This window comes from Rhinolophus sinicus, linkage group LG11 (genome assembly GCF_036562045.2).
Source record: "Rhinolophus sinicus isolate RSC01 linkage group LG11, ASM3656204v1, whole genome shotgun sequence".
In the NCBI taxonomy this organism is placed as follows: Eukaryota; Metazoa; Chordata; class Mammalia; order Chiroptera; family Rhinolophidae; genus Rhinolophus; species Rhinolophus sinicus.
Window position 1 is genome coordinate 26,833,930 of NC_133760.1, and position 14,661 is coordinate 26,848,590.

At 36.1% G+C, this 14,661-nt stretch overlaps 1 protein-coding gene across 4 annotated transcripts in view; it reads right to left on the reverse strand.

Moving 5' to 3' along the window:
- CNTNAP4 (contactin associated protein family member 4) overlaps window positions 1-14,661 on the reverse strand; it is a 238,124-nt gene that overhangs the window by 26,056 nt on the left and 197,407 nt on the right. For all 4 annotated transcript variants that reach the window (XM_019710874.2, XM_074314549.1, XM_019710883.2 and 1 more), the window contains 2 exons: window positions 10,131-10,301; window positions 9,215-9,433 (listed from right to left, as the gene is read on the reverse strand). In XM_019710874.2, the coding sequence (XP_019566433.2) occupies window positions 9,215-9,433; window positions 10,131-10,301 (390 nt within the window). The remainder of the gene's footprint in view (window positions 1-9,214; window positions 9,434-10,130; window positions 10,302-14,661) is intronic.

A 14,661-nucleotide genomic window follows, 5' to 3' on the forward strand; every position in this document is an offset into this window, starting at 1 on the left:
ACTCATGGCACTAATGCTCTTGTAATTCAGATTCATAGATATAATGGTCTCTATTCAAATGACTGTATTTAAATTTCTGTATTCAGAATGTTTCAATTGACATAATTTGTGCCTCTTCAATGAAGAATATAAAAGTTTTAAGGGTGTGGGTCAGATTTTCTATTTCTAAATCCAGATGCAGTGTGGTATGGAGCCAGACATATTCCGATTCCAATATATGTGGGCATGACGGGGAAGAAAGAGTTGATTTCATCCCAGAGTTCCAGAATAGCTGAAAATTTTGTTTCATTCACCTACATTTACTCAATCTCCTGTCATTCTTGTGGTCTTTTTCCTTTATTCACAGGACTCCTTTTTTCCCTTCCACATCAAACCATCTACTTACCTTAGGTTCCTACCTCCCTATTCTCCCACTCTGCTAACTCAACTCAATAAAAATGTCTAGAGCTCAGAGCTAAGTCATTGACTTAGATTCTTTTGGCATCCTAGCTGGAGTTTTCTTTCCTGGGTAAGACAGTCTGTAGCCTTGATTTTAGCTTTGGCTCACGAACTCTTTGGAGGAGGACCAGATGCTGTGAAGTTTGGATGAGTGGTGTACTCCTGGTGTATTTCATTTACTTCATGTTATAGTGCTTCAAAATCATGGTATATAGTTTATAGTACATAGTAATGTTAAATCATGGTCTACCATGCATTTGTTCTCTGAAACATCCAGTCTCTCTGATTTAGGTATTTATCTCAATCTGCTAGTGACATAATTATAACTAAATAACTTGGAGCTCAACAACTGAATACCATCCGTTTTCACCTGCTCCAACTTGTTTATTTTCGTTTTCTTTTGTTTCGTTCACATGATGAGAAACTAAAGGCATAGAGAAGTCCAGGGACAAGCCCATGGGTATAGCTGAGAAATTTTAGAATAAACACATTTAGTTAGATGCCGAGATAGGACCAGAAACTACAGTGGGCCTTTTATTACAAGAAAGCCCCTTTTGTTACAAGAAAACCCCTTTCTTCTCCCTCAAAAAAAAAATGTGATCAAAGAAAAAAATGTCCATTTTCTTCTGCTCCTCAGATCATTTTCATTTTAAATGGCATTTTAGTTCTGCAAGTTTTATTTAGCAGCTATTTGCTGAGCTCCATGTCTGACACTGGAGGTACAGATCTGGCTCTCAAAGAGCTCATAATCTAGTCTTAGATTTACACAGGGAAACACATAATTACTCCATGATGTGAATGGTAGAAATAGATACCAGGTGGAGAAGGTGGTCAGATGACGGGAATGTTAACAGGAAAAAACAAGCATATATAAGTGTGAAATCCAGTTTTAAATAGTACTTGTAACAGTGAGAAGAAAAGCAACACTCAGCTTTGTAAAAAGGACTTCTTAATTCTGTACTTTTAAAGAGTTAATGTTTACTTAATCAAATAGTTTTAAATTACATTTTTTAATTACCAAAAGGTAATGTTAATTAAACATAAACATTTGTGTCATACATGTATCAAGAATTTTTACTTTACCATTCAGTTTTAAGTTAATGACTTTTTAAGATATAACTATTCTGGAAAACATAGATATTGTAAATAGGATTGGGTTTGAAAGCTTAATTAAAGATTCCAGTGCCTTTTCGGGGTTAGAGTATGTCCAATTAAAATGAGTTGTAGTTTGATTAATTGATTCTAGATGTTTCTGCTGAGTTATTGTGTTTTGAACTGGCTTCCAATTAATTTTCTATCAATGTACCTGCCATACTATATCAGAGATAATGAATTCCAAACTTCCCAAACACTGAGTATTTTGTGGGACAAATGCCTAACCTTTCTATGTGAATGAATATAAATGAATCTGTTCACTTACATAACAATATTGGGATATTGCAACTAAATTAGTGTGCTAGGCGCTGAGTAGAGACTGAGTGAGCCCAATCCTTTTATTACATTCATTACTCTCAGGAAGTTAGTCTAAGTGACATATGCTATTGTCACGGAGTATGAGCTGACTCTTCCCTATGCCACTGTTCCACTACTTTTGTGGCAGGAAGACCTTTCATTGTTAATAGAAAATTATTTATGTGTTGTGCTTGGATATTATTGAGGATTAATTGGGAACAAATACATAATTCACTCAAGGGCCTTAGAAAGGAAGGAAGGAAGGAAGGAAGGAAGGAAGGAAGGAAGGAAGGAAGGAAGGAAGGAAAGGAAGAAAGATCTCTACACTTCCTTTAAAATGCAAAGTTATGGAAGCTTGCCTGGCAGAGTACAGGGGGGCTCTCTCTGATTGTAGCACTGTAGCAGAGAAAGGCAGCGAGGGCCCTGTCTACGGATCAACCTGGGGCAGGAAAGTGATAGGACATGCAGTCTGGGCCCAGGACCAAGTCAGGTGATTGAACTGAAAAGGTGGTCTTCTGTGTACCTTGCACTGGATCTTTAGTCCCATCCTAACCAGCCATCCTGAGGAAAGACAGCCTTGCAGAAATGATGGTACAAGCTAAGGTAGAGGGCTAGGAGACTGGAAGCCCAAATATAATTTTCTCATTGAGCAGAGCCCTGGGAGGGCTGGAAAGAGAAAAATTGTTCTCTTGTTCAAGGAATTATTATGGTTGAAAGAGGCAGCTTGTGTAAGCAAAAGTGTCTGTCATAGGCAGAAATTTCAGTCACTTTCCCATGAACCAAAATCAGTGGTAAGAACGTGTCCTGGTGGTAGTAGCAGCAGAGAAAATGGGTCTATTTAGACTTCTCAGATGTCAGAGCCACAGTAGCTCTCTGTTTTGACTATACTAAGGCTGATTTTAAAGCAATGAATTGTTGGTGGTACAGTCATATTCTCTGATCTCAGAAGATAGCATCTGAAATCCGATTTTCATCAACAATCATCCACATTTGCTCACTGGACATGAAAATTACACTGGGAGCTTCTCAGGCTAAACATGAAAGAGATACCTCAAGGAACGGAGAAGATAATTGAAATAAATGATATGACGACATAAAAAGAAATGTGACTTTTAGTGCACTGTACTTAGGTAACGAGAAACACATTTACTGCAAAAGAAAATTAGTCTGAAACAGAAGTTATTCAAACAGAAAGTTACTTGGCATTCTCTTCCTGTAACTATATTAGCCTATCAAAAACAAACTAAACGTTAAAAAAAAAAAAAAACTAGAATGTATTATAATTAAGAATTTCTTTCATCAAGAGACACCATTAACAATATGAAAATACTATCTATAGAGACATTTGTAATAAATTTATCTGAAAAGGCATCATCCAAAATACATAAAGACTTCCTACAAATTTATTTATTTATTAAAAGAAGGCAACCCTGTAGAAAACAAACAACAGAGCTGAACAGCCACTTCACAAAGGAGGATATATCCAAGTGGTCAATAGAGATTTGGCGTGTCTCTTAATGGTTCACAATATATACATATCCTGTGACCCAGTGATTCCATTCCTAGGTACACACCCAGCAGAAATACAAACACAGGTTCACCGGAAGACCAGTACAAGGACATACTGGTAATATCCAACTTTGAAAGTACACAAATACCCATCATAGTACATAAATAAATCTTGTACTGGTACTGTCAGATTCCCAAAAGATCCCCACTTGATACTAATGTGCAACTAAGGCTGAGAACGAACCTTCAGAGCTTCAATACGCTTAGAGTTAAACATTAACTTTTGTGTACAGTGGTTAGATTGATCTAGATACTCAATAAATATTTGTAGATTTGATGCAACTCAAGTGTAATACGAATGACTTCTGAGTGTACGTCAGGAGTCCTTCCTTCTCCTTCAGGTCCTAGTCACAAAGTATGGAAATGGAGTTTGCTCCATTTAAAAACCTGTCAGTTAAAGAATTTAGACTGCAAACAAAAATTGCAGAGCTGTTTGAATGAAAATCAATTCAAGGCTAATTTAAGAAGCTTCTAAGAAAAATGCTGAGTTTATAAACCAAAATAGAAAATGACCACTGTCACATTTCAGCTTAAAAAAGTGATTGATTCTTTTCTCTCCTTCATTTCTGTGGTTGGAGAATGTTTGTGGGCATATAACTTAAGCAGTGACTCTGGACATTGAGTCCTTGATGTTAACAAGGTCAAGGGCATATGTTTAATTCACCAATTAGCATCATGTCATTAAATTTAGTTTTTAAGTTAATGAATAGCACCTCTGAATAGGACTATTTAATATGTCATAAATCACACACATACAAATAAAGGACAAGTGAAAGAATGTGAAAAGGTAGGTACAAACCCACTACCATAATTAAGAGGGAGGATGGAGAATGATAGGCTACAAACAGAAGGTGAATCATCATTTTTTATTATGAAAAGCAATGCAATGGTTGAGATTATTTGGGGAAGGGAGGAGATGTTCATTTCATTGGTACTCATTGTTTCTAATCTGTCATATTACATTAGTGTTAATTTTTCTTACTTTTTCATACAAGGTTTTTCTTCCTCATTTTATTACTCCTTCACTTTGCATAACATCCTATAGCAGAGATTAGTTGAAGCTAATTGTTCTATTTGGAGCTACAGGGATTGCTAAAAATCCATCTGTTTTATAATTCTTTGGCGTAGGCTAAAATTAGTTGAATCTCTGAAACTATCATTTCCTTATTCCTCTTTCAATCGCCGCACATAATTATTGCCCAGCTGAATCACATTTTTAATCATGCTTTCTATTTATTTTTACCGATTTTGCTCAGAAGTTAAAGCATTAATCTTGCACCAGACTTTCACTCTGAGATATGAATCCCCTTTATGATAGGTCTTTAGGGGAGAGAGTGAAGCAAGCAATAGAGAAAATGCATGAGATTCTTTGGTGTTATCCCATTGCAGTAGTCACTTCTGAGAGACTGCAGAAAACTTTAAAGTTTTAATCTAAAAAAATGTAATGTCAATAAATATCATCAACACAGGCCTGGTTATGGTAGCACAGTGAGATGGAGAATGTAATTTAAATCAAAATTAACATATATTCAAATATCCACAATGTTTTGTATGTAAATAAAAAGTACTAATGATAGTATCTCAAACAAACATATTTCTACATTACCAAAATTTCTAATTATTTCCTATTTTTATTTTTTATTTGAAACATTCCACAACAATTTTTATGTTTTCTGCCAAATTTGTTCACAAACAGGAAGGTGCATTTTTGGTAACAGCTACGAAACGTGGGGGTGATACAAAAATTTATCTTAGACTAACACTAACTTAGTCTTTCAGTTTTCTCCTGCATTTATAAAGATTGTTTCCATGTAATTTAAAACATTGCTTCTATTATTATTATCCTCATCCTCAGTGTCTGGATTTAAAACATTTTTGTTAGGAGAAAAAAGTTATGCTGAAAACTATAGACTTACTCTTTGCAATTACATTTCATTGGGACTAATTCATTTGTCCCAATACCCAAATATAAATGATTGTTGTTATGTGCACTTGAAAATACAGATTAACATAATTATTTTTAAGATGGACGGGTGCAGTACAAATTAAACTGCTGAACTTGTATGTAAGGAGAATGAAATTACCCTTTAAACTGTAACCAGAAAATCAATTCATTGAATTAAAGCAGAGATTCCCAGTCACTCAGTGAGTCACTGGCTCTGAGAACAGACTTCAGGTTCACAAACTATAAATACGTGGGGGAGCAGTTTCCAAGAGAAGGTCCCTGCTACATCTGATACGTGCTGGCACAGGTCATATGCACAAAGAAGCCTGATTTCCTGGTGAGAGTGTGGACCAGGACAGGGGACAGGGGACAGGGGACAGGGGACAGGTGGGATCTCACTGAAGGAGAGGAAGAAGGGGAGATACTTTTTCTGGGCTGTGAAAGAGGACTTTTGCAACCTGAGTATGGTTCGTAGTATATAATCTAGCTCATGGGGCCAGGGACAGTTTTAATCATGCTACAAATGAGGATAAAGGAAGCAACAAACGAACAACAACAAAAACTAAGTTCAGGTGAAATTAAAAACTGAGAGAGGATGTAAGGCACCCAGAGACCTACCAAGCAGCACCTTGCCCCCAGGAGATTAGCTGGGGTAAGTTGTAGAGCAATCACCACGTCATTGGCAAGTTATGTGCATTGACATTTAAAAGGCCCACCTCTGTTTCTCACCATTTCCACTTAAGCCCACACCACCATTATCGCTCCTAAAGACGACTGCCACAGTCTCCTGCCATCATATTCCCTCCATCCGTATTCCTCACAGCAGCAAGAGAGCGTGGAAAATGTAAATGGGATCATGCCACTGCTCAGACCCCTTAGAATAAATTCCAAATTCTTCTCTATGGCCTTAAAGCCTCCCTATATAACTCCACCATGTTCCATACCACTCTTTCTCTCATGCCGACTCTCTCCTCCGGCCACATGGACTTCCTTGTTGCTCCTTGACTACCTAAATCAATCCTGCCATTGGGAGCATGTTCCCTCCCCCTGGAATTCTCTTCCTTCACATGTTCACAGGGTTCCCTCTTCTGCTTTACCTGGCCTCTCTATTCAAACGTAAGGTCCTCAGAGAGAACTCCCCTGACCGCCTTACTTGAAAAGAACCCCACCAACCCAAATCATTGCCTGACCCTTTCCTCTGCTTTTCACTTTATAGTATTTGTCATTCATTATCTGCAACAATATATACATACATACATATACATATATATGTGCACATATGCATGTCTATACATACATATGTATATATAGTTTTTTGTTTTATTTTGTGTTATTTTTCACTCTTTTATTGGCTGTGTCTTGCCTCCTCCACTGAAATATCCTCTCAGGAAAGCAGAGAACTACTTTTTGGTCTTAGTAACTGCTACATTAAGTTAGCTATGATTATTACTGTTTTTATTAGTTTTTCACCCACTTTGCACTAAGTTGGTGTAATCTTTTTAATTATAATTTAAGTTCTATTGAATCTTGCTGCAGGAGAAAAGTATTTTCATCCAGAAATTTTTTAAAATTCTGATTTATTTGATAGGAATGTTGTAAATTGATAAATTAATATTTTGTCTTATAAGTGTTATTTTATTAACTTGGTTGGGGCCCTTTCCTAAGAAAGTCGTCTGTTCTTGTGATGGAGGTAAAGATACAAACAAGACCCTTATGTGGCCTCTTGACAGCCAATGGTCTGCTTCTACCTAAGGCTGCAAGCCTTTTTTCTTTTTTAAGTGTGTTTTTCCAGGACCCATCAGCTCCAACTCAAATAGTTGTTTCAATCTAGTTGTGGGGGGAGCAGCTCACAGTGGCCCATGTGGGGATCAAACTTGGCGACCTTGTTGTTAAGAGCACCGCGCTCTAACCAACTCAGCTAACCAGTGGCCCCCAAGCCTTTTTTTTCTTTCAATGAATCTTTTTTTAATGTAATCACATTAACCATTTCAATTTACTCATTACCTCTGAGAAGGAAGGGAGAAATTGTATAAATAGATTTTTATTAATAGCAGAGGTTTTGTGTTTTTTTTTCCTCAGAGATCTCCTTCTGCTTTTTCTTTTTAGTTTTCAATGACTTTGACCTAAGCATAATAAAGATTTCAATTTTTAGAACTTTTAAGTAACATAATTATCCTTGAATTTAACACCTAGGAATGTCAAAAGCCTAACCATTTGCCTCCATAAAGATGAACTCTCTTAGATCCTTATTAAAATTATAACACATGATAGCAACAGACTCAAGTCTGTTCTATACCGGTTTTCTGATATCAGAATAGCATTTTTACCCATTATAACTACCTGAAATCAAATTAAGGCCAGGATTCCTATCAGACACAATACACAGTGACTCCATTCCTCTGAAGTTAAAATTCATACCAAGGATAAAAGTTCACATACAGGCAAACTGCGGCAGATTTCACTGAAAATAGCGAGGACTATTTCAGCTTTTTCAATTTCCAAGAATAGTAAGGCTATTTCCTAGATCCTGACAGATTTTAAATTGCCATACCTTTTGCTGTGGCCATCTCTCATTTTTTGTAATTGAAGAAATATTTATGTCAACTTCCTGACTGAGCTTCTAGTATGTTATTAAAAGAAAACTTATGTATTTCTTCTCACGTATTCTTTATTATTTCTATACCTTTAAATAAGTCAGTCGAGTGGCCACAAGATCATGATTAGATTGCCCATTACAATGCCTTACTCATAGAAGCTGTTCATTAAATATGTATTGAGTAAAAGAAAGAATAAATGATAGAAATAATGAGTACGTAAATTCATTAGAAATCTCAAAAATATCCTGGCCAAAAATGTCACATAAAACGTCATCCTTTGCAGTGAGAGAGAGTTAATAAAACAAGATTGTTAAACAATAGAAGATGTAATGGGGATCTGATGAATTTTGTTCTAAAATAAAACTGCTAAAATGCTTTAAATGTAATTTCTGATCATTTATAATTTATCCTGCTGTATAGTATTTCTATGTCCTCATATACATTAAAATATATGAAAAGTGATCAAGTAAGAGAAAATCCCTTGAAATTTATGGTCAACAAGTTCTGTAAAGTAATTAGCAAAGCTCCAGAAAGATTCCTATCAGGTCTATAAATACCAAGTGAAGGTATTTAGGAAATAAAGGAACAACATTTGGCTATAAATAGGACGTAGGTGATCAGAAGATATCCAAAAATGGGCAAAATGAGAGACACCAGCAGAACTGGTCAAACTTGTCAAGCATGGAATTTATACACTTTACTCCTGCTTTCCTTTTTTTCTTCTATTGGCCTGTTTTTGACAGGGAGTCACTGGTTGGCATTGCCTGGAATTACAAGGAGGGTGCCTCAACTCCCATGGGAACAGAGATAACCATTTCCAATACCATACTAAAAGCACTAATGTTAAAATAATAATAATAATAATAATAATAATAATAATAATAAAAATCCTGGAACAAATCACAAAATCTGCAGGTTTCAGAATTACACAAACACAAATTTGAATCTCCTTTCCTAGATGGATTTCTGAAGGCAAGTCACTTCAACTCCCTTAATCTCAATTATTGCATTTGTAAAATAGGAATAATACCCATTTCACAGGTTATGGGGAGGAAATGAAACACCTGGCATAACCTGGAGCATACATTCTCAAAAAATGGTGATTTGTTGTTTTTCTTTAAATTATTTTTATAATTGGTATTATTTTATTTTGGCTCATCTCTGCACTTACATCATACAATTAAATGCTAAACAGCCTAGAAACAGAACTTACCCACAAAGAGTTGACTGTTAAGCTGCAAAAGGATATGCCCATCAGCTGGAGCCGGTTGTGTCTTTGGTGAGAGGTGATCCACCTGAATAGACGCCTCTTTCATATTCCTTTCAACCCTAACGTGGTGCCACCGGTTGTCGTTGAAGTGAGTGGGTGACTGCACCGAGATTTCAAACGGCCCATTCCCCACATCAAATGAAAAGGTCACTAGTGCTGGAGCTGGAAATAAACATGAAGATTGTTTAAGTTAATCCACGTGGGGAGAGCTGAATCTTTAACACACAGGAACAGCACCACAGCCCAGCAATCGCTAAGTATAAACGTAATTATTTGAATTTTATGGGAGGAACCAATGACAGACATCAGTAAAGAGTAAGTGTGGAAGGAGACGGTAAAATACATTTATATTTTTGGGGGGTAAAAAACAAATTTTAAGAAATTCATCCTCAGAGTTAAATTTTTGTATTGATAAAAAGTAAAACTATTTAGCCAGGGCAAGAAAACAAAATAGCACTTTATAAAAAAAATAATTTTAGAGTGAACCAAAGTTGATATAAATTTTAAAGTATGCAATATACATTTGATATTAAGAGACTAATAGCAGTCTAAGAGTATATCAAAATGATATGGGTGACCGATTTAATTAAGTAATTTTATAATTAATTGAGAATTTTAGTTTTTTTAAAAAAAATTTTATTTGAATTTAAAATGCTTCTTAAATTGGTTCTAGAGAATACAATAATTTCCCCAAATTATCACAGGTTAAATATTTTCTTGCAGAAAGACTAACAATATCACAGAATTTTTTCAAAGGGGCACAATGAAAAGATTCAAGTAGAAACAGTACTTTAAAAGTTAATTAAAGGATTTACTACTAAATAGAATTCCATAGATTTCTCTGGGAAACGGAACTTACAGCGTAGCTCTATCCGTATAAAATCAGTAATCCCCAGGTTTTCTAAAAATACCCCAGATGAAGCTGTAGTCTTAAAAAAGAAAGAGACATCGGCACTAAGTTCTCCATGGAAAGTAGGAAAATGAAGATATGAAGCCTCAGTATTGAAGGAAGCTGAATTCCAAAATGACCCTGGTTTAAAAGAAAAAAGAAAAAAAACAAATCCATGACGTAAAATGAATGACATATTACACTTTCTGTTTTTAGCATTGTTACTATTAAAAATACTGTGAATTCATACCAGCCTGCTTTTCTTTCTTCTATTAACTTGAGACTATCACGCTAAGCAAAATAAGTCAGATGGAAAAAGTCAAGAACCATATGATTTCACTCATATGTGAGATATAAAACTGAAAGAAACAAAGGAAAAACACAAACAAGCAAAAACTCACAGACACAACAGTTTAGGGGTTACCAGAGGGAAAGCGGGGTGGGGGGTAGAAAAGGGCCAAGGCAGTCAAATTATGCTGACAGAAGGAGACTTGACTTTGGGTGGTAAACACACAATGCAATACACAGATGATGTATTATAGAATCGTGCACTTGAAACCTATATAATTTTATTAACCAATGTCACCCCAATATAGGATTTAATTTTAAAAATGAACTATATAGTAGTAGACATGAGCATGTGATTGGAGATTTTACAAGGATTGAAATTCTGGATTCCTTCCAACATAGGAGAAAAATGAGCCCTACAGAAATAGTCTAGATGTTATATTGGATATAAGAAAAACATTTTCAACCTAATTGCCATCTTCTGCCAAAGTAATAAGATAAGGATCTGCCAAACATTAACTAATAAACTATTTTTTTTTAATAACTTGAAAATGTAAGTACCTATATTGCTTTGAATAACAAAAACCCTAAAGAAGCTCAAAGGGGTTTTTGCTCTAAGATTTCTGACATACTTCACAAAGTTAAACTCAACTAACTGTTTTCATTAATGAGCCTTGTGATTTTCTAAACTGAGATTGGCATTCAAAATATTCTCATCTAATCAAAGATTAAGGCACTACTTACTCTGTGCTCTGCTGGTATCCTCATGAAAATGCTCTTTTCATTCAAAATGATCCTTTACTTTGCTTATAACGGCGAAGTAGATAAATAGTAGGAAAAGGGTTCTCAAAGTTTTAAAATGCTCAAAATAAGGAGAAATGTATAAAAGATTGGAGTATAAATTAGATCTGGAAAAATTTATGTGAACTATCATGTCTTATCTTCACTTTCCCAGTCATTTTTTGTTATAGCTACAACCTCCCTTTTGAATAAATATTGTGGGTCCATATGGAAAAGCATGGAAAATAAAATATAAATGCAGTGGCATGAAATAACAGGAGTGAAATCTGACTGGATATGTGTGGTTGATAAGACTCATTATCAGAGAAATAAATTACGCATTGCTGCTGATTCCAGCAAGTTCTTGACACATCCAATATAAAATATACATCTTGGGTTTTAAGCTATTGTCTCTACACACACACACACACACACACACACACACACACACACGATAAATTCTATCTAAATTAGGTTCCTGGAAGAAAGACATATAGCAGCCCCCCCCTTATCTGCAATTTCAGTTATCCATGGTCTATTGTGGTTCAAAAATATTACATGGAAAATTCCAGAAATAAACAATTCATAAGGTTTAAATTGTGTGCCATCCTAAGTAGTGTGACAAAATCTTGCAGCATCCCGCTGTATCCCTCCCAGGACGTGAATCAATCCTTTGTCCAGCATCTCCACTCTGCATACGCTATCCACCTGTTAGTCACTTAGTAGCCATCTCAGTTATCAGATTGGTTATGAGAGGGAGAGAGAGAGAGAGGCCACATGCCAATAATTTTTTTACAATATATTATAATTATTCTATGTTATGAATTACTGTTGTTAATCTCTTACTGTGTCTAATTTGTAAATTAAACTTTACCATAGGTATGCATGTATAGGAAAAAACATTATATACAGGGTTTGGTACTATCTGCAGTTTCATGCATCTACTAGGGATCTTTGAACGTATCCCCTGCAGATAAGGGGGGACTACCATATTCTCTGAAGCTAGAAAACAGTAATTGAAAAAAAAAAATACAGTTCATTATGTTTGCAAAGAACAGATACCTAGCTGGAGTTAAAAACCACAAACTTGATTCAGCTTCTATTTGTTCTTTAGATTTTAATTTATTTTTCTACAAATTCTGGACCAAACAAGCAATGCTTATACCTATAGTCATGCATTGCTTAATGATGGGGATTTGTTCTGAGAAATGTGTCATTAGGTGATTTTGTCCTTGTGCAAGCATTACTTAGACAAACCTAGATGGTGTAGCCTAACTCCACACCTACGTGGTACAGCCCATGGCTCCTAGGCTACAAACCTGTACAGCATGTTACTGTGCGGAATACTGTAGGCAATTGTAACACAATCGTAAGTATTTATGCATCTAAACATATCTAAACATAGAAAAGTTATAGTAAAAATATGGTATAAAGGATAAAAAATAGTACACCTGTGTAGGATACTTAACATGAATGGCGCTTGGAGGACCGGAAGTTGCTCTGGGTGAGGCAGTGAGTGAGTGACTGTGAAGGCCTGGGACGTGACTGCACACGGCTGTAGACGTTACAAACACTGTCCCACAAGCCCTCCTCCTGCTTCCTTCCAACAGGGTCAGAAATAGAACATCGAAGCTACCAGTGCTGCTCCATGAACAAGGATGTGGGCTGGACTGATTGGAAATATCGAGGAGAAACTGGCTGGATCAGGCCTAGCTCACCATAATGGTGACTGTCAGGAGGGGGCTAGAAGGGCCTGAGGATCAGAAGGAAAAAGGAATCGAGATGGAGAGATAAAGGAACATGGGACTGTCATGGCAATGTGGTTTGGGCTGCTGTATTTGCAGCAACGGTCAGATTAAGAAACTGTGGTATTCATAAAAAAAGAGGGTGTTTAACACGCAGAGGGTGTAGAACTGAGGGCTCAGTATTTTGACTTTGGAAATTTGTTTTTGGTTCCATTGACCCTGTCTGGTCGTAAAGGCTCTCTCTAGCATTGAATTGATAAAAGAAATAAAACTTACCGATGTTTTACATCATTACAACCTGGAAATGTTTCCAAAGTATAGGGACAGGCTGGCTCCACACTAGCACAGAAAGCTTTTACCAAAGTGGCCGTGGCCCTTAATACTTGCTAAGGTCGCTCCTGTGGACCTGTGTCCTTGTACAGGATCTTGGGTCCTCAACAAAGAATTTACAGCAGTGCACTCTGCAGACCATCGGGCTAGATCTGGGAGGGCCGGGTCACCCTCAGTATGCACTGCTGGGGGGCAGGCTCCCCTGTGCTGGGACAGGCCAATGGCTGACTGACTGGGATGTAATCTGCACACTCAAAATTGAACGAGTGAGAGGGAATCTATTACCAAGCCCCACATATATTGCTCCCATTAAAGATAAAATAAAATCCTCCTGAACCACTTGCCCTTCCATTTCTTACAGGAAATTCGGCCCCATTATAATGTTATGGGACCACGGTTGTATATATAGTCCATTGTTGACTGAACCATTGTTATGTGGCACATGGCTGTATTTTATTTTTTGCTTTTCTTATGGGCCTGACTCAAAAGTCAAATCTCAGATCATATGTAGACAATTGTAGAGTTGAATTTATTCACCTGAGAATATACTTTGAGGGCTTGATTTTCCTAAAGCCGAATTAAGCTGTGTATTATCTTGGTATGTCAAGCCTAGTCCTTATTTTTATTATACAGCTATTTCTAAGCTTAGACATTTTTATCTCTAGGAAAGAATGCAAGAAAATGCAAAATATCAAATCAGGGCTAAGAACACATTTGTGTTCTTAAAAGTTTTTAATCTGACCTATTTTTAGAGGGAATTAAATGCCTTTCTGTTGAAATGTCATATTATGAAAATTAAAATAAAGCTATAACTTTAAATTATGGAATATTATTAAATCTTACTTGGTCTGATTAGAAAGAGGAACATCAAAATTACTTAAAGGACTAAATTAGATAATGTTATTATATGACGTAATATTTCATTTGTTTCCTTTTTATATCATGGCTGGAGGACAGGCCCCTAATAAAACATCCTACAGAAGGTTTCAGGCAAGTCGTTGAAACAGAGGGACAATTCTTTGAATTGCTGCTATCGTTATAATGAATACTTTTATAGTAATGAAAACAATTTATTACCTTTGGTAGCTTAAACACGCTCACACACAGAATAGTACCCATTTCATCTAGTTAGCAAACCTTATTTTACAGATTCACAATAGGTAAAAAATGATGGAAGAATATTTTATTGGAAGAAGAAATTGCTGCTAATTCAAAACGATTATAAAGAAAGCAAAGGCCAATATTTCTATGATCAAATAATGTTAGGATATCTCAGCTCTTTACAGACTGTGCTAAGAAGCACCCGGGAGGCTCTGGGCTGCCTCAGAGAAAGGAGGGGCCAGGAAGAGGCAGAGCAG